A 26,054-nucleotide genomic window follows, 5' to 3' on the forward strand; every position below is an offset into this window, starting at 1 on the left:
CGGATAGCTGCCACACAGTGATCAAGAACAAACGCACACACATATAAAACTCAGACAGCGTAACAAGGTAAATGGAGCGGTGAGCAGAGCTCCCAAAGAGACACAGAGGAGAGGAAGTGTGAAATGAGGGCTACCAGATTCGACAGAGTGCATCCATACACATGCACAAACACATACACAGACACACAAATAAGCACCTTTATCCGCACACACGCTTTCTGATTATACACGAGGATATGCTGACATTTAATCCGCTACCCCTTACGGTGCTAACGTGATTATCCATGGCAAGGTAATTAAGCAGCATAGCAACCTGTAGACTCCCTCTGCTTTTTCTCACTATTTCACACACCCTCTCTCACACACTTTCTGACTCACTCACACAGAAAAACACACAGGCCTGATTTAATGAGTCCAGTTTAGCTTTATCTCTTTCACACTGTACTATTCATTAACAATGACACGAGACAAAACCTGCCCCAGGGCATTGGACGAATGCATGCGTGCGTATGTGTGTGTGTGTGCAATAAAATCTGTAGTTAAGCCGTCAATTAGACCTTTCATCTTTAGACAGAATGCAGTAAATTACTCTTATCTTCCAGTTCACTATACTCTACTGCAGAGCATGTGGACATGAAAGTATAAAGTATATGAAAATCTGTATGTGTGTGTGTTTGTGTGTGTGTGAGAGAGAGAAAGAAACAGACTGCACGTCTGGCTTTTAAATTAATGCGCAGGACTTACAGTGTGCGACATTATCGCTTATATGTGATGGCATTTGAAGAGAAAGCAATGGGACTGACAAGACTGAAATATAATTAAGGTCAATGAAGGTTAATAGCAGCCCACAAAGCTCCTAATAAGAGTTTATAGACAGGCCCGCACACTCACAGGCTTGTGCTCAAACGCAAACACACACATGCTAATTCTCTCGCACACACAAAGAAACAATGATATTTCAGGGGTTAATTGCATGTTCAAATGCCTGACGTGCGAAGTCATTTGTCAACATTAGCTTTCTAAAAGGGACAGTTTGCTGATATGCAAGCAACTGGCATTTTACACAGGCGGTGTCATTCATTATTAATAGCTGTCATGGAAATATGGACGGAGGGAGGGAGGACGGGGATAAAGAGAGAGAGGGAGCATCATAAATCAGTCATGAAACCAGGAGCTCCACAAAATCCAAAATCTGCTTGCCAAATTAAATTATTACTGATTACAGTGTTTCATCTAATATCCATGGCAACGTCCTTGTAGGATTTTTAAAACATCTTCAGCCATCAGGAAGTGAAAAACAGCAGGTAATGCAGGAGCAGATTAAATTGGCAACCAAATCTGATTACATGGATCACCTGCCTACGGGATAAGAGTGCTCATGGATGTGAAGTTAACCAACGGATGAAGGCTTCATAACGAGAAATTTGTGTTTACAGAGGTGCACAAACGAAGGGCGGATGGGTGACTGGTTCAGGATGGAAACCACAGCGTGTCAACTCTGATGTCCTGTTGTCGGTCAATTAGGTTTCTCCCTTCTCTTCTCTAATGGGTCTGTGTATCCTTCCTGATGGAAAGCTAATGGGAGACACACCTAGCAGCTGGCTTCACAAGATCAACACGGCTATCGCTCACACACACACATAAAGACACACACAGACACGCATTCGTATGCACACTTTGACAGGAAACGGTTTGGCGGTTCACTGGATAAACTCGGGGTTATTGGACAATAGAGCCTACTGTAATGGCCTTCTAACGTCTCTATCGCCTGCTGCACACATCACCCTGCACCACATGACATCCACTGCATAAGTGCAACTGTTAGGACACAATATACGGTGACCACACAAAATACTGCTACCTGATGACCATAAGAATGTCTGTCGAGACATCTCAGATCTAGTGCCAGTGGACAGTTGCACCATCATTGTAGATTTAGCGAGCGCCTTGCTATGACTAGTAAAACTGAGTCACCCACGAGTCGAAGCAAATACACTGCAAATACACACTGATTGATTTACAGTTTGTTGTTCTAATTAAGAACGATATTATAAATCTTAAATACATACCCACACTACACTATTTTTTGGGCTGTGATTTTAGTCCACGATTAGGTGGTTACTAGGCAACATTATACTATGCATGATTTAAGTTTGGTTTGTATAAATGATATGCTTTTGTTGTTAAACTGAATTAAATCATATGCTTTAATAAGGTGCACAAATGCTACAAATAAGTCATTTTAGCCCATTGGTAAGTGGCTGGCAGGCAATATGATAACATCAAAGTATTCGGTATAGATAAGAACCTTCAAGGGTTCAAGAGCAGCTGTGGTCATGAAGAGATGGACATGGTCAGCAACAACACTCAGGCTGTGGTGTTTAAATGATGATCAGTTGATACTTAGTGTGTCAATAAAATATCTCCCACATGATTACATCACCACCATCAGCTTCAACCACTGATGCAAGGCATGATCCGTGCAACCATACCTTGGTTGTAGTGAGTGGATATTTGAGCTACTGATGTTTTCCTTTCAGCTTGAAGCAGTCTGCCCATTCTTTTCCGACCTCTGATATCAACAAGGCATTTTCACCCAGAGAACTGCTGCTCACTGCATATGTTCTCTTTTTCAGGCCATTTTCTGTAAAACCCTACAGATGGTTGTGTTGGTAAATCCCAACATACCAACAGCTTCTTAAATACTCAAACCAGCTCCAATGACCAAGTTTCTTCTTTATTCGTATCCTCGCTTTGAAATTTATCGTCTTGACCAAGTCTGCAAGCCTGAATGCATGCATGGTTCATTTGCTGCCATGTGATTGGCTGATTAGAGATTTGTGCTACAGATATACCTAATAAAGTGACCACTGAGTGTACATTATTGACAACTTGCTGGGCTTGTGTTCAAGCCTTATAAAAGCATATGATAACTGTGGCTTCACTACATCATTGCAGCACTGAAGAAGTGTCCGGTGTCAGCTTGTAGCTTCCAGCTGCCACTGAAAATCACTTACAGCCAAGTGAAAAAAACTTGTGACTTGCTTCTGGACTGCTGGGGTGAACACAAAGGAGGTCACCGAGACCACATTACTGTAACTGAAAAAAAATTGGCTCACTGAGTCAAAGATGTGACAGCCAGCTCAGAGTTTGCCAAGCTGCGGATAAGCCACTACGAAAGTATGCGAAAACTTGAAGTCTTCTAGCAGAACTAGAAGAGTGCAGTATGTAACCAGGCACTGCTCATTCCCTGCAAATACAGTCCTAACAGTGAAGCACTGTGATGACAACTGTAGGAAGGATAGAAATGCGGCCAAATAGGCAGAGGTCCTACTGAAGCCATGAAAACCTGTTCCAGAGGACACAAGACTAATTGCTAAGTTTGGTTAAGGAGCCCAGCTAAATTATAGACACCACAGGTTTTTCTCAATTGCTCAGGCACATTTCTTGCAGTGCTTCTGAAGCTCTGAAGACACATACACAAAGGTTAATAGTCTAACACAGGGTTACCTGGAGAGAACCAAGAGAGAAAAGGTGCAAACTCCACTGCATGTAACTCACAGAACACCTTAAACTGATTTGCCAAAATTAGGTTTTTGTACCAATTAATATTTTTTTGACACTGAAATGAGAAGCTAGTTGCAAATTGTTTAAACCAGTGTGGTAAAAGTCTTTATCAATTATTATAATGACAGAAGAAGATTAATTTTAGGAGAAAAAGGTTTTGTATTTTATTTTATAAATCAAAAGAGCACATAACATGTACATGCATTGTAAGGGGAAACTGGTTTTGAATGATTGACAGTTACATCTATGACTTTTGAGCAGAAATGGATGCATAAGGTTCTTTATAATTCTGGACATACCTGAGCATCATGAAGATGAACTCTTAAACTACATGCACAGTCTTCTGCAGAGTGAACATCAAATATCCATAAGACTAAGCAGCCGTAAACAATAATATCACAGAAGGCATCTTGTACATTTTTGACAAGATTGTCCCCTGTTATAAATCTCAACAGAGTAAAACCAGAACATACATTCCCCTGAACTCCCATGTTTCATATATTGCACTTTCCAAGTCCTGAGAATTGAAGAAAAATGTAACTTCCACTGTTCCTTTGAGTTTTGGTATACTAGGATAACAGCAATTATTAATAGGTGTGATTGCTTTCTGCACACAGATCCACACCTCATCTGAAATAACTGTCACCTTATGTTCCTTATTTTTTATATCTGCTTTCTCACATTTCTTATTAGAGTCCTTTTGCCCACCATCTGTCCTTCCATTTTGGGAAAGGCCAGCCAGTGTACATCTGTGAATAAATTGAATCCTAACAGCACAAAACAACAGTAACACATAACAAGATGGAAATGGAAAGATGGAGACAGTCAGGATGGAGGAGGGAGACACAATATTGGTGCTGGGAGTGGTAGGAGATGAAGAAGGGATGTGAAAACATGAGATGAGATGAAGCAAGAGGAGTAAGTGTGAGAGGGAGGACGGGAAAGAGAGAAAACGAGTGGGGGGGCTTTTTGGTCTCAGTTGTAATGCATTATGTATCAGAAATGGGCAGACCAGCAGGAAAAAGCATATGAGGTAGTCTATTCTCACATGGTCTAGCTTGTGAGTGTGCGTGTCTGTGTGCACTTGTACGTCTGTGTTTGTGAAGACAAATTTGAGATTTAAATCTTGGGAATGAGGAGGCACTTTGAGACGTACACCAAAGGGCTTCACCAACGTTAAGATGTGTTTTAGAGTCAAGTTAAAGTTAGGCTTAGAAAAGGAATATCTTATGCAAATGGATGTATGTACGGGTGTGAAATAAGAGCAGTGGAAATTTATGTAAGATAAGATAAGATAAGATAAGATAAGATAAGATAAGATAAGATAAGATAAGATAAGATAAGACTTTATTGATCCCACAACGGGGAAATTTTTGCGTCACCTCAGCTCAGGTACAGATATCAGAAGGAAATACAAAAATACAAATAAGTACAATCAATGAAAAAAAGTAAGATAATGCACTATATACAATGGTAGCATACACAGTATGTGATTATGGATATGGTTGGAAATATGGAAGACATAAACTATGTAGCTTGATATAGCTATTGTACCACTACTATTCCTATTTATAGACATGTACACACACACATGTACATACTAAACATACATATGTATACATATACATACATACATACTTGCACATGTCCATACACATGGAAGGTCCATTATGCATGAAGTGGTGACCGTGGATGTTCAGTGTCCAGTGACTTATGACATCGTGATTGAGGAGTTATAGAGTCTAACTGCTGTTGGGATGAATGATCTGCGAAAGCGCTCCTTCCTGCAGCGAGGGTGTTTCAGTCTCTGACTAAAGGAGCTGCTCAGCCCCCCATATGATGCATTTAGCAAAGCTTTGCATCAGCTGTCACCTATGTATCTTCTGCCAGCAGAAAACTATACATGTAATTGTAGTGAAGGTTTAATCTAATTGGTTTCTTTCAAAGTAATCCCAGTATTTCTCAATCAAATCACATTCCCAAACCACTGTAGACAAAAACAGAGAAATACAGCTGCTAGGACCACACTCTGTTGGACAAACATGTAATCTCAAAAATAATTGAACAAACTAGCATTACTTAAAATGTAAGGACATTGAGTTTTGTCTACAGTAACTGAAAAGCATGCTCTGTTATACTCTCATATCCAGTTTCTTTGCCTTGAGAAACTCTTAGGTTGCTTTTGCAGTTTGCTTTGGGTCATTATTCATTTGAACCGTTAAGCGGTGTCCTGTGGGTTTTGCGGCATTTGATTGAATCTGAGCAGAGAGTATGTGCACTTCACATTTCATCCTGCTACTTCTATCAGCAGCCACATCATCAATCTGGTGATCTGGTTACTTTAGCAGCCGTAGACGCCTATGCATCGAACCGGAGCTCGAACCGGCAACCTTCCGATTACAAGGTGAACTCCCAACTCTTGAGCCAATGTCATTGCCCAAAGGATGAATGTCTGCTTCATTCATCCTAACCTGTCCATGTTGTTGAACCTCTTTAATTAAAAGTGAAAGTCTGCACTTCAATAGTATCTAGTAAGTATTTGCCAAAATAAGAAAATGCCAAGAAAAAACAAACCTCAACCCAGTGAGCTAAACTGGTGGTTTAGGTTGAACAGCAGCCCATATATCATATAAGACATGGGTTCAAATTCCCCCCCAGGCCATTTGCTGCTTGCCTTCCTCCTGTTCCCTCTCTCCCAGCTTTCCTGTCATAACAGAGGCTAAAAAATGATGCGTAAATCCTCCTGACAAGCACTGAAATTCAGAACAAAGGCATAGCAGAGGTGAAATGAGAAACAGGATGACAGTAAACCAGACAGCTATGATGTTATGTACTGTTTTGTTAAAACAACAGTCGAGTCAAAGATAAAAGAGATGTTGCACTATAATCTGCTCCCACCATCCTTATTCTTTCTTCCTCAAGTGTGTTTTCTATTCAGCCAGCTGATTAATTTGAAAGATAGTTATGTTGAATTAGACAGATATGAGGACCTGTGTGACTCTAAACCTCGTACCCATTTACAGGGTACAACCGCAACCGATAAGGAATCATTGCGCCATCTCAAATATAGGATCAAGATAAAACAGGGGCACACAATGAAGCTATTTATGCACAAGAAATGGTTTTAACTTCATTTTTGAAGGGCAATTGCGACGGCAATTATGGTGATTTTCTTTTAAATAAACTGCCCAGTAGGTCTTGGAGCAATTCTCAATTGATAAAAATGTGTAAGCTCAAGTGTTTCACAAATCAGATGTAATGAGCGATGCTGTCTGATTGGATTGCCCTTGAAATAACAAAAAAGAAAAGTTTGATATGCACAAACTGGAAAATCCAATTTCCAAAGTCAACAGCTGGACGAATGAGAGTTTGTTGAAATGAAAGTCTCTTGCAAACTCCAGCCTGTAAAATCAACCCTGTCTGACAGTCAGAATTTCAGTGGGAACAAGCAAGCGTGTCTTCACAATTTCTCTGTGGTGGGAAACATGAAGTCAACAAGCACAAACACGATCAACAAAAATGAGACGGCGCTAATCAGAAACATCCACCTCCTCATTGCTGACCTCAGATTGTTGATGGCATCAAAGTAGCTTCTCACAGAGCCTAGTTAGGGACCAAGCACAGAGAAAACAGACATAAACAATTTACAGCAAAGGCAGTTTCTAAGAGACAAGGAAAGAAAGACAAAAGCCATGAAAGCAAGCGTGCCCTCCCATTCACAGCAAGCCACTCCACCATGAGGAAACTGCCCAGAGAAAACTTTTAAAAAAGGGACAATGAGCCAATCAAAGACTTAAAGTCTCCCTCCTTCTCCTGAGAGCAGAGTTCACACCGATGCACACTGGGACACGTTGGGAAACATGTAACAGCGCTGGTCTTAACACTCTAAAATCACACCAACGCTAAAAGATAACAACAAAATGAACACTTCTATCCCAGAAAGACTCCAGCCAGATGATGGACTCAAACCCAGGTAATTCTTGGTGCAACAGTTCTAACCACTGCCCTGCTGAACTGCACGCTTCTTGCATAAAAAGTTTTTAATGTGTTCAGGCTGTCTGTAAAGCACTGTATGTTTACATACATAAATATAAGCACAAAGAGCGAACGCGGTTCCCTTTAAGACCCCCTATTGGCAGCAAAAATTGTTCATTTTTTGCTTGAGTTGACATGAAAAAGAAATTGTTAAGAAGCAAAGAGAAAAAAAAGATACAAGGCGGAAACAGGAGATAGAATGAGAGAGACAGAAAATGGAGCCTCTGGGCAATTATGACTATCTATGTCTTTGTGTGCTTGTTTGCGAGTGTGTTTACAAAGTGCGTGTTTGTCTGTCTGTTTGTGTGTGCTGGCTAGAGGCATGATGTGGGACAAGTGTGAAAGGTAACCAGTTGGGGTCATTGATGACAGAAAGAAGAAAATGGGAAAAGACATGCTGACAGAAGTATTTAGAACTACAGGGAATCACACAATAAACACGCAAACACTTAAACTGACAAGACTACACAAACCGAGGAACGTATGTGTCTTGAGGTATAAGAGGTTATGAGAGATTCAAATATGGAAATTGTGTATGCGCTGTCTCCTTAGCATGTAACAAGCATATCGTAATGCTGCTGCTTTAACAGCCAATCAGACTGAGTAAACACTGTCTGAATGCAAAGGAATATAATCACAAGCCTGCCAAACTCTCTCTCTCTCTCTCTCTCACACACACACACACACACACACACACACACACACACACACACACACACACACACACACACACGCTCGTTGTCATATCTTGGTGAGGACATCTCATTGACATAATGCTTTCCCTAGCTGCTTACCCTAACTGTAACCATCAAAAATGATTGCCTAATCCTAATCCTAACCCTCAGCCTAAACCAAACCATAACCTAATTGTAATCCTGACACAAAAAACACATTTTGAGCCTCAAAAATGCTTTCAAACTCGTGGGGACGGGCATTTTGTCCCCACAAGTATAGTAGCATGCCAATTTTCTGTCCTCACAAAGATGTCTAAACACACACACACTTCTAATTAATATTAAAATAAAGAGTGCATTACCCTGCGCGTATGTGTGTAATCTCTTCTTTAACCATGTTTTTGCCCAGGGCAGATTGTCTTCCTACTAGAAAACAAGCAACAAGCAGAGGTCAAGGACGACCTTTGTCTGGAAGCAGTTTATGATTAGTGTGTTAGATTCACATGTTTACTAAACGGTCCAACAAACAATGTCACTTTCCGAGCATAGAAAGATTCAGGATTTTATTCTCGTAGCAGGCCCATCTGGATTAAACTCATCCTTAATAAAATGTATACAAACGTGGAGCGCTCTGTATTGGTCAAATACTCTTTGAAAGACACCCTGCCAAGACTTGTCACGTGTTGCATCCATCTCCACCTATTGATACAAGTTGCTGGATATGAATTAGTATTTATTTTTTCTACATTATTTTGTTTTCTCTATTTTTTAACATCCACTTCGATCCCACATGTACTGACTCATGCCCATGCACACAACGTCAATATACTATCATTTGAGAATGCTTAGAAAAAGTCCATATTTGGTGGATGGAGGGGAGTTTATTGGCTATCACACCAGAAATCCAAATTCAAGTCATACACAACACAGAGTTTCACAGTCTAGTGTAAGATCAGGTTTCGGTTGAAATACAGTTGCTACATCCTTTAAAGGTTTGTTTTCTTGGTTGCCGTGGTGATGCCTCCGGCTTTTTCGAAACAAATATGTGTTTCTGACAAGAAACAGATTTCGTATTGAAACATGTTACTTACAAACTCATGATCACTGAAAAACAAAAAGTGCAACAAGTTGTGGAAATGAATACCAAAAAAAAAGATTGTTTTTATGACTATTTCACAAACTGTAAAGAGTTTGGGCTGCTTTGTTCAGTTCATGTTTATTAAACTGAACCATACTTTATCCAAAAGGTTGCTAACACTTTGTTTTGTTTTTTATGTTTAGCGTTCCCTTGTAAAATGAATTATTTGTGCTACATTGTTCATTTATGCATTTATCCAACATAAATGCATCGGATCTGTGCCACAGCTCAAAGAACGCCACTTGATTTACACTTCTCTTTAAAAGCTTGCAATGTAAACACTTAGCATTTATTTCAGTCTTTATGTGGCCTCTGAACTTTAAGAGCACTTAGCGACAGCGTGATATACATAGCCGGCTAAGAGTTTACATAATGTCCTTCCCGTGTTTTTAAAACCTGCGGTTTTCTCTAAGAGGACACCCCGATGTCCTTAGTCTCCTGATGTTGTGTGACACTCATTGCATAATCCCAGCTCTGTCTGCAGCTTATCAACACTAGAAAGTTTTTCCTTTTTACCTGAAAAATGGGATTTTTATCTCTCAGTTAAATCAGAATCATCTTTGGTCTTATCTATTTATATAATCCTTCTCGCTGTTTCATTTCTTTTGATTTATGTTTTAGTGGTTGCGTTATGCATTATTCTGCTAAAAGGGGTTCATTCAGCATGTGCACCACAATCTTCTTTATACACTTTTTTACTTGAGGGATCAATACTGACCTTATATGCTGTTATCTCCATGCTGCCTTTTAGCCATTTTTCAACAGACTCAACACTCAAAACTACTTTAAAATCAACCAAGTTCTTCATAGGTCGACTTTCATCTCTCCTTCATCAATCAAATCACTAAAACAGCCAAACTTCTGCCAAACTTTTGATTCTGATGAGTGAAAATCATCATGTTTTCATCCTAATCAAAAAGACAAACTCCACCTCCCTCCCTCAGCTTGCACTGAAACACAGCTGACTGCAAACTAATGCCACACTAGTTTGACTACAGTGGCTGGAAAGCTCATTGCTCACACTGAAAGCCTTACACAGCTTAAGTAATCACACTGTGGATATCCCAGCTGGAGGATCTTAGTCTGTCTTCTCTTTAAAATCCCCCCTCAAAGCATATTTTAATGCGACAGGATTTTTATGATCTTTTTTGAGTCTTTCATATTTAACAGCTTGTTTATTGTCTCAAGTTTAAGCTTTTTTATTCTCTTTGAACTTTTTTTTTTTTAATGCCATTGTCTTGGCTGACTTTCCTTTTCATTTTTGGCACTTTGTTTTATGGAAGGCGTACAGTGACACTACTGAGGGATCCAACACAGCTGTAAATCACTTTATTATGTCTGGAAAAGTGCTCAAAAAGTCAAAAAATGATTACTAGTAGAAGCAGTAGCAGAAGAAGTACAGTATATGCATAATCAAATGCTTTTAGTTGGACTACCTACTGTAAGAATTAAAAAGAAACCATTAAGGCCGTCCAGCTGGAAACTGTCCCAGCTGATTTTGGGTGAAATGCAGGGTACACTCTGGGCAAGTCTCCAGTCCATCACTAAGACAAAGACAACCATTCACTCTCACAACCACACCTACAACCAAATTAGCGTCACAAATTAAGCTAACAAGCATGTCTTTGGACTGTGGGAGCAAACCCACGCAGCCACAAGGAGAACATGCAAACTCCACACAGAGAGGCCACAGTCTGAACCCAGAACCTTCATGCAGTGCCTCTGGGCTTTTATTTGGACGTTACCTAGATTACCATAAAGTTCAACAGAATCATTGCTCATGCCTGATAAAATAGACTAAAAACATTCTGCTGGCTTTGCTCAAAAACAAGGTTTTAGAATCTCTGTCGAGCTAGAACTGCCCCATACATTTCAATTCAGGAGTTACTCGAGTGTCATGTCTGTCTTTGATAATGTATGTGGTCTGATCTTTTTGTTTCCATTTGGATCAAAGATTGTGCCCTTACAAAGAGTATCCAGATTTTTAAAAACAGCGTGAGGGAAACATTTGATCTGTCCCAAGTATAACAGCCGTATGGTTCAATCTGTCTGACAACTAAACCGTTAGCTATCGGTGTAGCTGCGGCCTGAAAATAAAAGAAATGAATGAATTAAAAAGAGAGAAGAAATAAAAAACCTCCAGAAAATTGCTGTGCAGCTTTGCCACATCTGTCACACACTTGTCACGGAGCCTTTGATGAGACGCACACGGACTCAGTAACAGCCACGTTCTAATGAACAAACGCATTAATTCGCGTCGTGCAAGACAGATCAAAGGAGGAAAACACCACATCTAGGACAACAATGCTGAATATAATACCCCTATATGTGGGGTAACCTGTGACACCATTAGTTGCCAAGCAACCTGGGCTACCCTTTGGATGAAACACCTGCCGTTCGTCTATCAAGCCATCTGAGCAGCCCCTTCTTCTCTCTGACACACCTGTCTCCCTGTCTTTGTCTCTGTATGGCAGGTGGCATGATAAGGGTTGAAAGATGGCGAGACAGATGCTGAAAAAGAGAAATAATGAAAATGAATTTGACATAACCAGTAAATATCCAACGCTGATACGAGTCCACAAAATAATCTGAGATACTAATCAATACTAAAAATTATTATTAGATTAGACACTCGTTTGCAACAGTATTGATGCCGTCAGTCCTCCAGTGGACACTCGAGTTCACACAGCCTCTAATTAGAAGTATTTGACATTTACAACACCTTAGGAGGAACTTAGGAGGTCAGTAAGGAGGTCAACAATTCTGATGTTTAAACAGTAAATGTTAAACTGATTGGCACAGTTAACACTTAGGAATAAGCTGATAACCACAAACCTAGCCTCAGGGAATCACAAGCTAGTGTCAGTCCCCAAGCTCAGATAATTGGGAGGGTCATGCCAGGAAGCGTCAAATCAAATCAAATATGGTGGCCCATCTGCTCTGGCAGCCCATGTGGAAATACAGGAGCAGCCAAAGGTATCTTTATCTGATAGCAACCTTAGCCGCATGTTATCCTGAAGATACTGGCTAGCAGCTATGACAAACAATAAAACACTAACCTTAATGTAGGAATTAGGTTAGTCCTGCCCATCTGTAATGCTCTAATGGGTCGTGTTAATTTAAAGGGCAAACACAAATATTTAAAAATTCTTAAAGTTCAAGATTTAAAAAAAAATTGTCATCACCTAGACTTAAAAAATCACCAAATATCAGGAAATAAATGGGGCTCTGGCTAAACACATTTTCACAGACTAGTACTGTTCTAATCCTGATTAAAAACAACTATTCCTCTTGATTTTATCATTTTCCCCCCATGATATCAAAAATGGCACTGAGTATTTTCCTGGGTATTGGATTCGAGTTTGGAATTCTAATATCATCACAACCCTTGTGTGCACTAAACCCTGAGAGACTAACAGCAGTTTCAGAAAAATGGTGAACATACTGGACAAAATGTCATCCCCACATGCAATTATTGTTCCAAAGTGACAAAACCTGCACTGAACATCACAGGAGAACTAAAGAGGGACTTCACAGCTACCGAGTACTTTGCAATGAAATATTTTATACTTTGCTTTTAAAAAATGCAGTGTTATGTTTACGTAACGATGCACTAAAATCAGCGAACAATCGTGACAAATAACCGTGCGCTACTATATACACTGCAGTAAGAGTAAGACAGTTAACAGTTAAGAGTTCATGAGAATAATCACCATGTTTCCACTGGACAATCGCCATAAAATAGCAGCACGACTCCGGCTGAAATGTGTGTGAACTCTTGCCAGGTTTCATTACAAATTATTGCAGGATACAAAGTACCGTGTGCGTTCATCTTTAGTGTGTTTCTCCAGGTGTGTATCTGTGCAGCAAAGACTATGTGCAGCTGATCAATAAGAAAAGCAGTCAGAGAAAGCGGCACAGTAACACATGCCACTCTAGACTCAGCACGACACAACAACACCGATAGGCACGGTAACAACATGACATCAGCATCCATCCGACTTCAACACACTGCACCGATACAGTGTGTATCATAAAGAAAACACTACCAACAGGGGAATATGTTTAAAGAGCAACATTAAACCAACTTCTAAAACGTTTTCTAAGTCAGCAGACGCAACAGAAACAAGTGTGGATTTACATCAGGATGAATATCAGCAATAAAGCTTTAGCAACGATAATAACGCTTCCAACAGCAAGTAAAGTGATGAAGCACACAGCAAACAACGAGCAAATCAAATCAGTTCACCAAAATGCTGTGACAAGATTAACCACAGTGCTGTTTTACCTGCACAAGGAGGAACACCAGAATGTGGGAGGGCTGATGTCTCCTGGCTACTCTGTGAACTTCTGAATTTTTGAGCTGTGTGAAATGTTTTTTGTGTCCGCTGGTTTAAGATTCATATATTATTTACTTTGGTCATGTTGTGTAAATTTAAACCTCCTACTTCTTTTCAGCAGCAGCTTTGAATAGTCACTTTGATTCCACAGGAGACGATTCTTACTAATACCATGTTTGGGAGTCCAAAACATTTAAGGGAGGCCCATGAACAAACTCTAGTGCATGACGGTGACGTGTGACAAAGTCCTTTTATTGTAACAACACCTTCAAAGAGCAAACCTGTACTTCCTCAAACTACAAAAGAGTGACAAGCTAAACGATGAACCAAGATAAAGTGTCAGCCACCACTGATCTCTATGAACGATATCTGCAACATGCAGCATCTGTAATGCAAGGGCAAGAAACCTTCTGGATTTAGTTTACAGTCCACTACAGTATTCCTGTCGACGAGTCATGAATTCGACTAGGTTGCATGCAGGTAAACAGTCTGTTGGAAACCAAATGAGAAATCGCATGTCAAAAATATTTGCTATCATCTGATTATGATTTTTCTTTTTTTAGTGTATCTGCATTCTTTAAAAGTGATCACAGACAGACCCTAAAAAACTTGGCTGTTAATACGAGAGATGAAAGGCCCAGTCACACAGGCCAGGAGACCGCTCACTGACGCCGATGTGTATTCCTTAATCACATCAAGTGGTTGCTGTTGCAAAGAGTTATATGATGCTGCACAAAACCAATCCTTGCATAAAAGATGCTGGCTTGTCTCCAAACATTTGCTAACTACTTGCCAAGCAGTAGTCACATGTAAAGGCAACCACAATGAGTTTTTTGGTGCAGCCACTGATTTCACTTGGCAACGACAGGAACCTCCAGCAACCAGTTATGCAACCAGGGAATGCAGAGGTTTTTTTTTGAGCAACTGGAGGTTGCCAGAGGGTTGCTGACTGGTTTGTGGGCCTGTTTGCCTCAGGCAGTGGAATTGCACAACCAACCCAGAAAAGCTTTAGCTCCCCTTGGAATTAATTCCCCATATCTATGGAAGTCTTCTAGACGATTGACCATGTTTTTATCATAAGCTATTAATTAGTTGTGTTGATGACAGCAGAGAGTACGACCTAACATGTTTGTCCAAAAGTCAAGATGTGGTGACAGCGAAAACAAAAGCAAGCATGTAGATGTTTACAGTTCTCTGTCCCGAGACCTGCAGAGAACATCTGCTGTCTGATAGGGACAGTGTCAGAAATACACTACATTGCCAAAAGGATTCACCATTAGGGCTGGGCTATTTCATACCGTTCACGGTAATACCGGTGTAATTTTGGGCAATGATAGGAAAATAAAATATCGCGATAGAATATGGGTAAAACGCGCATGCGCAGTGCCTATGTTTACATACGCACATGGCGGCGATGGAGAATGAGAAGGGTGAAAGTGGATCGTTGAATGAAACGGATGAACCAGAATTGGTTTGTTAAAATGCTGCAACTTCAGTGGTGTGGAACTGGTTTAGCTTGCGTCCGTCAGATATACAACAAAGCACTATTTTTGGTAGCGCATGCTAGCAGGCCGTCGTTATTACCGTGTTGTTTGGAAAATACGGCACACTTAAAATCAATCCTTTGATTTATATAACTTTAATGCACATTAAAAAACAGCTGCTTGTTTAAGTGCAAATACATTGATGGGGTTTTTTGCACTAATAAAGTTGTGGAGTCGTAAAGTAATTTGTCTAGTGTCAATTATATCGTCAGTTATATCGTTAACGCAAATTTTAAAATGTATATCGTGATAAATATTTTTGGTCATATCGCCCTGCTCTATTCACCATCCATCAAAATCCCTGAATTCAGCTGTTCCAATCACTTCCATGGCCAAAAGTGCATCAAATCAAGCACCAAGACATGCAAACTAGTTCTACAAACATTTATGAAAGAATGGCTTGCTCTCAGCAGCTCTTTGAATTCCAGTGTGATTCCATGATAGGACGCCACCTCTGCAACAAGTCCATTGTTGAAATTTCCTCGCTACTAAATATTCTACAGTCAACTGTATTATAACAAAGTGGAAGAGATTGGGAATGGCAGCACTCCGCCATGAAGTTGTGGCCACATAAAATCCCAGCGCAGGGTCGACGAATCGTGAGGCACATAGAGCACAGAGGTCAACAACTTTCCAAAGAGTCAATCGCTACAGACCTACAAACGTCATGTGGCCTTCAGACTAGTTCTTTCTTGTGCCTCTCCCATTCCTTGTGAACTTTACGGTCACTCCCGTCCTTATTCTGGTTATGCGCATGCATAGGTCATCCACATTCACCAAAGCGGGGTTGGGATTTTGCACAGGAGCACGTTTGTAGTGGTTGAAAACTCCTCTCCTCTCTGTCTGAACAGAAACCTGACAGACACATTTGCAGGGCTATAAGTTACGCTTTAAACTCAAATACCCTAAAGTAATCTCAGTGCATTCAGGCACTGAAGTGTTGCACGGGAACACAAAGTCTGAAACAAAAACTGCAAGTGTTAAAGCCATCTGCCAATACTCCTTTAGCTTCTTGCCACGACGACGGAGGAGACATGATAGCGTTTTCTAATTAAACCAAACCTCTGTGCCACAAACACAGCTGCCTCACCTCCCGCCTTGATCTCCTTGGGGAGGACAAATACACACAAACACACCACGATTGTACCCGCTGACAAAAACACTCATGCACACAGTTGTGGTTGTCCATTTGATTACTGACAGTGAGACAGCTGTAACCATCCATACACACACACACACACACACACACACACACACACACACACACACACACACACACACACACACACACACTTCTAACTTGTATACACACAGAGTTGTAAACACACTCGCTGTCGTAGACACCTACACACACACACCTGTCTGTGGCAACAGTACATAGAGATAAGGAGGCTGACAGGAGCTGCTGGAGCCAAAACTGGGAACCATGGGGGCTGTCAGCGTCATTTTCCTGTGACACCTCCAGGCTCACACACACACAAATACACACCACACACTTGATGATATTGTATTGACTTATATTCATTTCCTGTCTGTATTCTTTCCATAACTGGCACAAAATGCACCTACTCTAAACCCTCCTCTAAAGTCAACCTGCTTTTGCTTTAATCGGCATGAAAAATGACACCGTAACCCAGCTGAAATTCTACCCTCCACCTTTAAAATAACTCCTCCTAATAAGGTGTAAGAAACAGTCACCATAAGAGACCAGATGGAAAGGTTTTCTATTCCAGTGCAGACCCCACAATAGAAAAAAAAACAATGATGACACACAAACCAAGAAAAGTTCTAGATAAATAATGTTCTACAAACTCATACGTACCATGGAATGGACCCTCAACCACCTTTGTCCATATAATAATGAATGCAAAGTCATAATAAAATTATAGAGGGGTGTCATATCTTTTAAGATATTGCTAATTCACACTGCTTTGTGCTACAAAACTGTAGTGAAAATCATGACTTTCTTTCACTTTCAGCTTTCAGCTACGTGCCCACTCCCTAAAACCTAATCAAAATGACTCTGTATGCAACTAGCATGTGCAAAGTTGACGGTTATTTCTCTACTCTAACTAAACTACATGATGTTCAAATGTCTGCAACACTCTTTATTTACATGAAAAGTCTGCGAAACTTTTGCAGGATGCTGATTCAAACGGTCCTTGATTCTAATGTGTTTTTATAAGTGATTTTGGTCTTCGATTTTTAAAAAGGTATATGATTATGTGTTTATTTATGTATTTTACTCATGCTCACATGCCTCTGAATGTTTGTTTTTGTTGACTTATTGAATATGCCATCAACCTGCCAAGGACTACAGATGAAAATGAATCTGTGTGGCTAAACCTAGCATATTTACTCGATGAATTTAAGTGCTCGTATTAATTAATATCCATTGTCCCTTTTAAATAAACATAAACATAAACTGAGATAAATTGATCTCAGTTGACTGCAAAATGTTAGCAGGACTAAACAAACATTGGCTCATTTAGCAGCTCCGCTTGGTTAATCATATTCACAGATCCATTTTTACGATAAATGGCGATTTTGCGGTCTATCAGTTTATATAAAACTTAGTGAAGGCAGTGAGGGAGTGCAGGGTTTTCTATTGGCTGACATGAAATAGACTTCCTCTCTGTTACAGTGACAGTTGTATGACATCTAATTACACAGATTACGCTGTTTAACATTAATGTTGAATGGCTTGTAACTAAATTAATGCATCCCATCTCATTCTTTCAAGCTTAAATACACACACAAATTAAAATACATGCCTTGTTATTGTGATTATTGAGGGCATTGAGTTGAATCCATTCAGAATAATGAAGTAGCTCAAATTCCCTTTCACAGAGGCATATAGACGTGCTTCTGTGAAACTCTTCTTCAGTGGCTCCTTGTTAAATCCAGAACTGAATTCAAAATCATTCTGAAACCTGCTCCCAGTTTGGATTTGGAGACAGACACCCTCTCTACTTTCAATGTTAGGCTTACAACTTTCCTTTTTGACAAAGGATATTATCATTAGTTATTATTTATCTCTAGGGCTAATTACGCACACCCCACTTTTCAGTTATTTATTTGTAAAAAATGTTTGGAATCATGTATGATTTTCGTTCCACTTCTCACGTGTTCCACTTTGTGTTGGTCTTTCACGTGGAACTCCAATAAAACTGATTCATGTTTGTGGCTGTAATGTGACAAAATGTGGGAAAGTTCAAGGGGGCCAAATACTTCTGCAAGCCACTGTATATGTGTAAATCTGTGATAAAACAAGGTGTTTGAAGCCTCTTATCTAATGTGGGTTAGGACAGGGTTCATCTCCATGCATACAGAAAATGAGTGGATGAACAGATGGATAATAACTGCACTACAGTCTTTATGATTGTTTTGTGCCAGTTTACAAAAGTCATTTCAGTTTTATTCAAAGCAGGGAACTCATTTTAAACAGAAAGCTGCACAGAGCAGAGAATTCTTACTCTGTCTATTTAGCAAATTAAAGGCTTTAATAATGAAAACCAGCTGTGTTTACAGGAGGAAATCGTGTATAAATGTGAATGGAACCGGTTCAGTTTACGTTCAGTAAACTCGACATCATTAGAGAAGTGCAGTAAGTGAACCAGGGTTGGGAAGATATGAGAGCAGTGCTTCCCGTGATATATATTTCAATGATAATCTCAAGTCAGAGAGTATCCCCTTGACAATATTAAGACAGGTTTCCTTACAGTATGGGCTTATGTGTTTAAACTCTTCTTTAATTAAGTTTATGTTGATCTAGTTTGATGCCTGAGTTTGTTATGGCCAGAGGTGCAAAGCTGACACATGTCTCTGCAATTAGGAACAAAACACTTTAGCAGTTATTGAATTTACTGAAGATCCAAACCCCAAATCACAAAGTTAATTATACAAATATGCAGATGCAAGATTATGTAACTTAACATTTATGAAAAACCTGCCACTCATGATGATGAGACAATGATTTTTAGCCAGTATTGGGGTTCTTGTATTTCCTGTGGAAAGCAACTAATTACACATTTTTTTCCTGCCTTTCTCTGTAACACAGCGTCATATGGCTGGCAGTAAATACTACGCTGTTAAGCCTTGCATACGGCCACATTGTATAAGCACAAATCCTAACAAATTCTGTATCAGCACAGAAGCAGCCTTGGCGGCACGTCACAGAAAAGGTTGTGCTGACAGTGATTGGAAATGGGTCGTCTCTGCTTCTATTTTTTGTTGGGATTCAAAATTCGGCTGCGTGTCTGGGGTCTGTGCTTACTCGGTTTAAACATCTCTGGATCTGAGGATCTGATTGCCTTTAGAGGTGACAGGAGAGGTGAGGTGGTGTTAGCAACTATAGATATGCCAGTTTTTTACGGCTGTTGCGCAGTTTCCTTTGGTGCAATAAATTATAAATAATGTGCACATCTCTTCATTTGAAAGTGGTTACACTGTCGAGGATATTACTGTGACATCACATATGCAAAACCCCTGTTATGATGTTTCTCTGTTCACCCATAATGCAGATAATTAAAGAACTTATGCAATTCAAGTAATCACATAATCGTTTGGATTGCAACTCTGTGATATGCAATAATGTGATGATGAATGTAGGAACTGCAATGTGCTACACACTCCCTGCAATCTGCTCATGATTCTTCTTTCTTTCTAACCTTTGACCTCTCATAATTCAACGCTGCACCGAAGCTTTAACAGCTCCCTCGTAATACTGTAGGCTTTTTCATGCAGATAATGAGAGCAACCAATTATTCATTCACTTTAATATTTCAAGCAAACTTAACTCATTAAATTTACACCCTAGCTAAAGGACATAACATTATTTTTGTGCAGCACAGGTAATGGTTTCATTTGTTAAGCGAATAAAAATGTATATCAGCAGCTCATGCACAGACTACATTGTACTTTTTGGATAAATGCTGCTGCATGAAATCCTGGAGACGGGTGAGGGAATCAAAATATGGATAAAAGTCAGAATAGAGAGTTTTTAAGCCAAATGTTTGTTTGTATGTTTTTTGCTGAAGCGCACATATTTAGTAGCTACACAAAACCACACAAACATGTGCAAAAGCAAGCAAACAGTGCACACAAAGGTTTGTGCCACTTTCTCTTTGCCTTCACTTTATCTGCCTGTTCCCGCTCTGTCTCTTTTCTCTGTCTCTCTCTCTCTGAATATTTTAGTATTGATGAGCCCATTACTGATGATAACACAGTGCAACATCAGCATCCTTTCTCCCTCTCCCTGTCTCCCTCTCTCCAACACACACACACACACATGCTCACTCATCAGGAGTCGGGTTACAAGTCTGCCTCTGCTGTGTACTTCTGTGCATTTCGCTGTGAGTGTGTGTGTTCAGCGGGAGGCTGGGGGAATCTGACTGCCTGGCGTCGCTCCAACAAACTGCACTATTTTTCAGGCTGGATACCATTCACGTGCACACCAGCTGACGCACAGATACACACACACAGGGGCGATGTGTGTCAGCTGTTAAAATGATAACAGCGAATAAGCAAAGTGCACTGAATGCGAAGGTGGCTTCCTAAAAGGATGTTTAGAACCCGCAAAACACTTCAAGTAACGTAACGGCGCATGGCACAAACATTAAACACAGAGCGGCGAACGATTCGGTGGCAGCGTGCATCTGATACTGTAGAGCGCTGTCACTGTGTCAGATGATGAATAACTGCCTCTCAAAGCAACGATCCAGGAATCCATACCTCTGAAAACCCATCACAATGACAAAAATGCAAAAGCCTGCAGATGTCTCTCTCAGAATTTTCAGCCAAAAGCGCTGCATTTGATCTCAGCACTCAGTCGCAGGAGGCTCACATCCCAACGGGTGCAGGCATGACATCTGCTTTTCTGTATTTTGTCAAAGTGCCACACTTAATGACCCCCTCAGATCACCGGTGTGCGCTGTCAAACCTGCTCGAGCGTGAGGGAAGCAGGTGAGACCAGCTACTGAATCTAATTGTATATCAGAGATCACTGACATCCATGTGGCACATTCATTATTCCCACAAACTTCTGGCTATAATCTTTTTTTTTTTCCAGGAATGGCCAACAAACGCTCAAAGTAAGAAGCTTAGTCTTCTCTGCGGTGAGGTGAATGAAAGTCATTATCCTCCAGTGATTTCCTTTATTGAGTTTAAACCAATAATGAAGGAGGGAATAAAAGCCATTAGAGGATTTTTTTTTCCAACTTTCAGACAGAGCTGAAATTACTATGAGGGAGATTTTACTAATATATAAATGGCCTGTATTTATATATGTGCAGTCATTGTAAAATGACATCACTGGGTTATTATCCACAAATGATCTTATTCAGTTACAAAGGAGGCGAGGGGGGTGGGGAGTTTTATAAAACACACAGTGTGCTACGGATGCCTTCCTTGGGGAGAAGTCCTTGCTATCTGATCGGTTTGCTCATGCAGTGTCACTTTAATTTGAGAGCAGGCTTTGTGAGCTTACACAGTAAACTTTAATTTCAGACGGCAGAGAGCTGGTTCTACGTGAGGACCGCGCTGCTTTATTAACTAACATTTAGATAATCATTGAGCCCTGACATTTAAAAGTTCATCAGTGTTCAGGCAGGTGTCAGCGTGAAGACTCACGTCAAACAGACAGAGGGCAAACAGCTACAGCACACAACACAATGAACTCCAGCACAGCAACACATCCAGCTGAAGCAATGATTAATACAGCGTTTTATAAACAGCCCTCTGACACGACAAACACTGTATGCCAGACAAAACTAGGATGCGATACTGGGCTGCTACATTGGATCAAATAGAGCAGCCAATTATTATAATGATCATGTCAGCCTCCTTTGATCCAGGGCTCATCGTTGCCTTCCTGTGAAAGAAAAAAAAACCCATCTATCTTTTTTAGAAAGTAAAAAAAACAGCCTCGGGAACGGGAATGAACATTAACTCTGAAAAAGAGCCCCGGTTTAAGCTCTGTGATGATGTATTTCAGGGTTTCAGCAGACAAAAATCTGTACAACAGAAGAATTTATCTCAAAAAGGTCGGGGGATTTCAAACATAATTTCCCTTATAAGGCATTCTCTATAATGGATTTCAAAGTGGCAGATAATAGCTTTATAGATGAGTTATAAACCGCATCAGATGTGTGTGTGTGTGTGTGTGCGTGTTCATTCTTTCTTTTGAGTAGGCTTAACATGTCAGCAAGACATAAAGGCATGCAGAAAAAGTCAGAAACAGATATCTATGCAGTTGCCAGAGAGCCTTTTTCCAGGTCAAAGGTTGGCTCCAGTCACTCAGTTTTTCCCCAACTTGTCGACCCACAGTTGCACTTATTTTAGTTCATCTTAAAACCTGGCTAAATTACTTCTAAAACATTAATAAAGCTGTTAGCAACAGCTTATAAACCATTTACGAAGGGTACCTTATTAGAAAGACAGGGCAAGACTATCATTAATTCTAGATCTAGTCTGCCCTTAAAATATGTTTTTAATATCATAGTTTTCATGGAGAGAATCCAGTTAGGAGGCATATCACGGCTGGCGGTGTATTTCTCCCTGTAGGAATATTAGAGGAAGAGTAGCCCATCAGTGTAATGTCATGATTTCCTGGAAGATACAAAGGGGCGATAAGGTCACCAAATTCCCTGCGGGAGCAGTCAGAGAACATTTTGGTGACGTGACGGTGATTTTGTGTGCGGGTTTGCACTGACAGCTGCATGCATGGTTCACGTGGGGTCTATTACCGCCGCTGTCAGTGCGGAGATTGACACCCTGCAGGTCGCACTCACACTGCTGCTACTACTACACACACACCACTCAGTATTTGGCTCGCTGCTAGACGCCATGTGTTTCCACAGCGGAAGAGTGGCAGGCAGCTTCGAGATGCAAACACTTATCAGAAACACTCGCACTTACATCTCAGAGGACGGCGGCTGGCTACGGCAGAGGAGCGCGTGTCCGCACGCTTGTCCCATCGCGCATCCTGCCTCGCGCCTCTCCGGTTTGCCCGAACAGCTGCAGCTGGAAGCAGGGATCAGCCCGTGCGCGAGTCTCTTAGGCCGGGAGGGGTAAAGGAGGACGGACCGACGGATGGGTGGACGGCTGGGTGTGTGCTTCTCTCTCCTCACCCCCCAGTGCGGTACGCCTCTCTGCGATTCCGCTGTCCGCTGCTGCCTCCTCTTTCGAGCTCTGACAGCGCGCGGGGATTGGTCGGGACCCGGTAACTGATATTTGAGCTGTGGCGAGCTGGGATATAACAGCTGAGCAGAGAGAGAGAGGAGAGAGAGAGAGCTAACACATGGAAGCGTCCACGAGAAAGACGCGTGTGGCTGAGGCACGTCACTCGTCCGCGTGCGCTGAAAAACAGTCCTTCCTTTTAGGCAATGCCCGCTCCCTCCGCGAGCGCCGGGCGATTTATCCGTGAAAATGAAAGTTGCATTGTTGTGAATATTTAACTTTTCACGGCGTGTCCCCACTGCGCGCGCTCATCCTCCAAATCGTCCTTCGTAGAGTACGGGCTCCTCCGGACACACTTGGAAATGTTTTCTCTGCACTTCTCAAACAGAAGACCTCACGGTTTTATTGGAAAACACTCGTGTGTCTGTGTGTGACAGGGGACAGGTCTCAAGGTCCAGATCTTTTTCTGCCATATATGGCCCTTCCAGTACACTCACGGAAGGAGCGATGCGGAGCTTGACGGGAGCACCGGGATTGTTTGTTTACGTCCAAAGCCTGTAAATGTGGTGTCAGGTGTCAGCAGTTTAACATCTCAGTGCTCAGTTATTGTTGCCTCATATGTTAAAGGAAGTAAGTAGTTTGTATAATAATACAGCCCCCTTCGCCTAAAACCACATGTCCGCATGTGTTTGCAATCATTTTGTCTGATTGGTCTTCTACCGGAGGCTGTGTGAGCATGAAGACACCGTGACTGATTGACACATTTGTGGTCTGTGTTTGCTCAGTTGCATATGTGCATCTTCATCATCGTCATGATCAGAACGACCAATTAAACATCTGTGTGAATGACCAGGATTTCATATCATATCAGCTACAGGGCCTAGCATCGATCTACATAGTAGTAGGGCTTTCTTTGAGTTTTGGTGCGTGGCGCTATTTCTGTGTTTACATCTGGATTGTGTTTGCTCCTGTTTTATTATTTTTGCTCTGGTCACGAGAACTCAATATATAATTGGCAAAACTGCAGTCTGTTTGTATAAGTAAAGATAGTCGTATAGTCATATATTAGATCAAACATTGTTACTACAATAAAACAGTGAAAAAATGAAATCTGTAACTATTGATATTAATAATTTGTCAGTTATACTACACTGGTATGCAAATATGCACAATGTGAGGACCTCTGAGCTTGAATACAGTACGGTCACCATTAATGATACAGTTATGGTAAAAATATAAGGACACCTTCTGTCAGTTCTAAGGTTTTACATAACAGGATATAACAAAAACAGGTAAATACAGCCTCAGATGAACTACGGCACATGACATATATACAGTTCATATATTTTACAAGAAACTAAGCAGAAGCAGTTTGTGAAGAACTAGTTACACCCTTACTGCTTCCATAGGAATTAAGAGGGTAAATAACAGCCAGGTGCAAATGCAAAGAAGCTGCTGCACCAAAAACGTGAGAGTGATTGCTTTAGTTGCTAGCAGACTGCCACAGTTGCCTGTAGTTTTTCATGTCTGTCTGCAAAAAGCCAAGATTTAGTAAAAACAAAGAAATTGGAGATTGTTTACCTTCAAAGTAAAAGTTGTCCCTCATTGCTACAGCCAGTGTGTTCAAAAAGTGCAACCTTTATTTTGAAGCCTGTGTATCACCATGATTGTCGTATGCCCAAAAAGCAGTCACACATCTGCAAAGCCTCAAGACACATGACAGCTGCACTGGGATTTTGCCAGATAGCACATGACTATGAGAGTCACTGTCAACTTTATTCGGTCTGATAAATGAAGTTTAAAGTATTGTATCACAATTCCCAACACTGTGCAAGGACCTAAAGAGCTATTGTGCATCTTTCATTAATTCCATCAGTACAGTAAAATAGGGCAGTAACAGCACCATGCTGTGCGGATGTTTGTTTCTGTAACAGGCAGTGTAGTCAGGACAGGAGGAAGTGTAGAGGCAGTAAGATATAAAAGAGTTGTTTTTCCAAAGTGCTCAGCATCTAAAGCTGGGCAAAAGTTTAATTTCAACAGATAATGATCTTCAGTTGAACTCTGCGAAGGTGCTGAAGCGGACCAACTGGAGTCTGAACCTGAACCCAACAGATGTGCACCTACTGTACCTAATGAGTAGCATGGCCCTGCATCAGTGTGTCCCATCCAACCCAATCTTCTAAAAGTTCCTAGATTTAGTCCTACCTTTGTGGTGTCCTCGGGATTCCCATATGCTTGTTTGTCATTCACCTAGGGACCATTTGTGTTTCGAGGACACCACAAGGGTTACGGCTTGAGGCTATCATTGCTGCCAAAGGTAATTTAACAAAGTAGTAAGTGAAGGGTCTGAATACATACATGAAATATTTCAGCCAGTCATTTATTTTTAATACATTTTTTTTTAAAAACAACTAAAAGTAAGTAATTAATCTTGATTCACGAGGAAAAGATGAGATCTGTGAGACTGAAAAATTAAAGAAATTGGACATTTTAAAGGCTCTTAAAGCCTTCTTAATGCACTGTTTATCTTAAGATTCAAGACCTCTAAGATTCAAGCATGCTGAGATGAAAGGAAAGT

General features: G+C 40.7%; 1 protein-coding gene across 1 annotated transcript in view; it reads right to left on the bottom strand.

The window, feature by feature from the left end:
- Window positions 1-23,444, bottom strand: part of pde2a (phosphodiesterase 2A) — a 169,913-nt gene extending 146,469 nt beyond the window's left edge. Inside the window, exon 1 of the mRNA XM_026192065.2 lies at window positions 23,216-23,444. Within this exon, the coding sequence (XP_026047850.2) occupies window positions 23,216-23,274 (59 nt within the window). The 5' untranslated portion in view covers window positions 23,275-23,444. The remainder of the gene's footprint in view (window positions 1-23,215) is intronic.
- Between the last annotated feature and the right edge of the window lie 2,610 nt (window positions 23,445-26,054).

Source organism: Astatotilapia calliptera, chromosome 14 (genome assembly GCF_964374335.1).
Source record: "Astatotilapia calliptera chromosome 14, fAstCal68.1, whole genome shotgun sequence".
NCBI lineage: Eukaryota > Metazoa > Chordata > Actinopteri > Cichliformes > Cichlidae > Astatotilapia > Astatotilapia calliptera.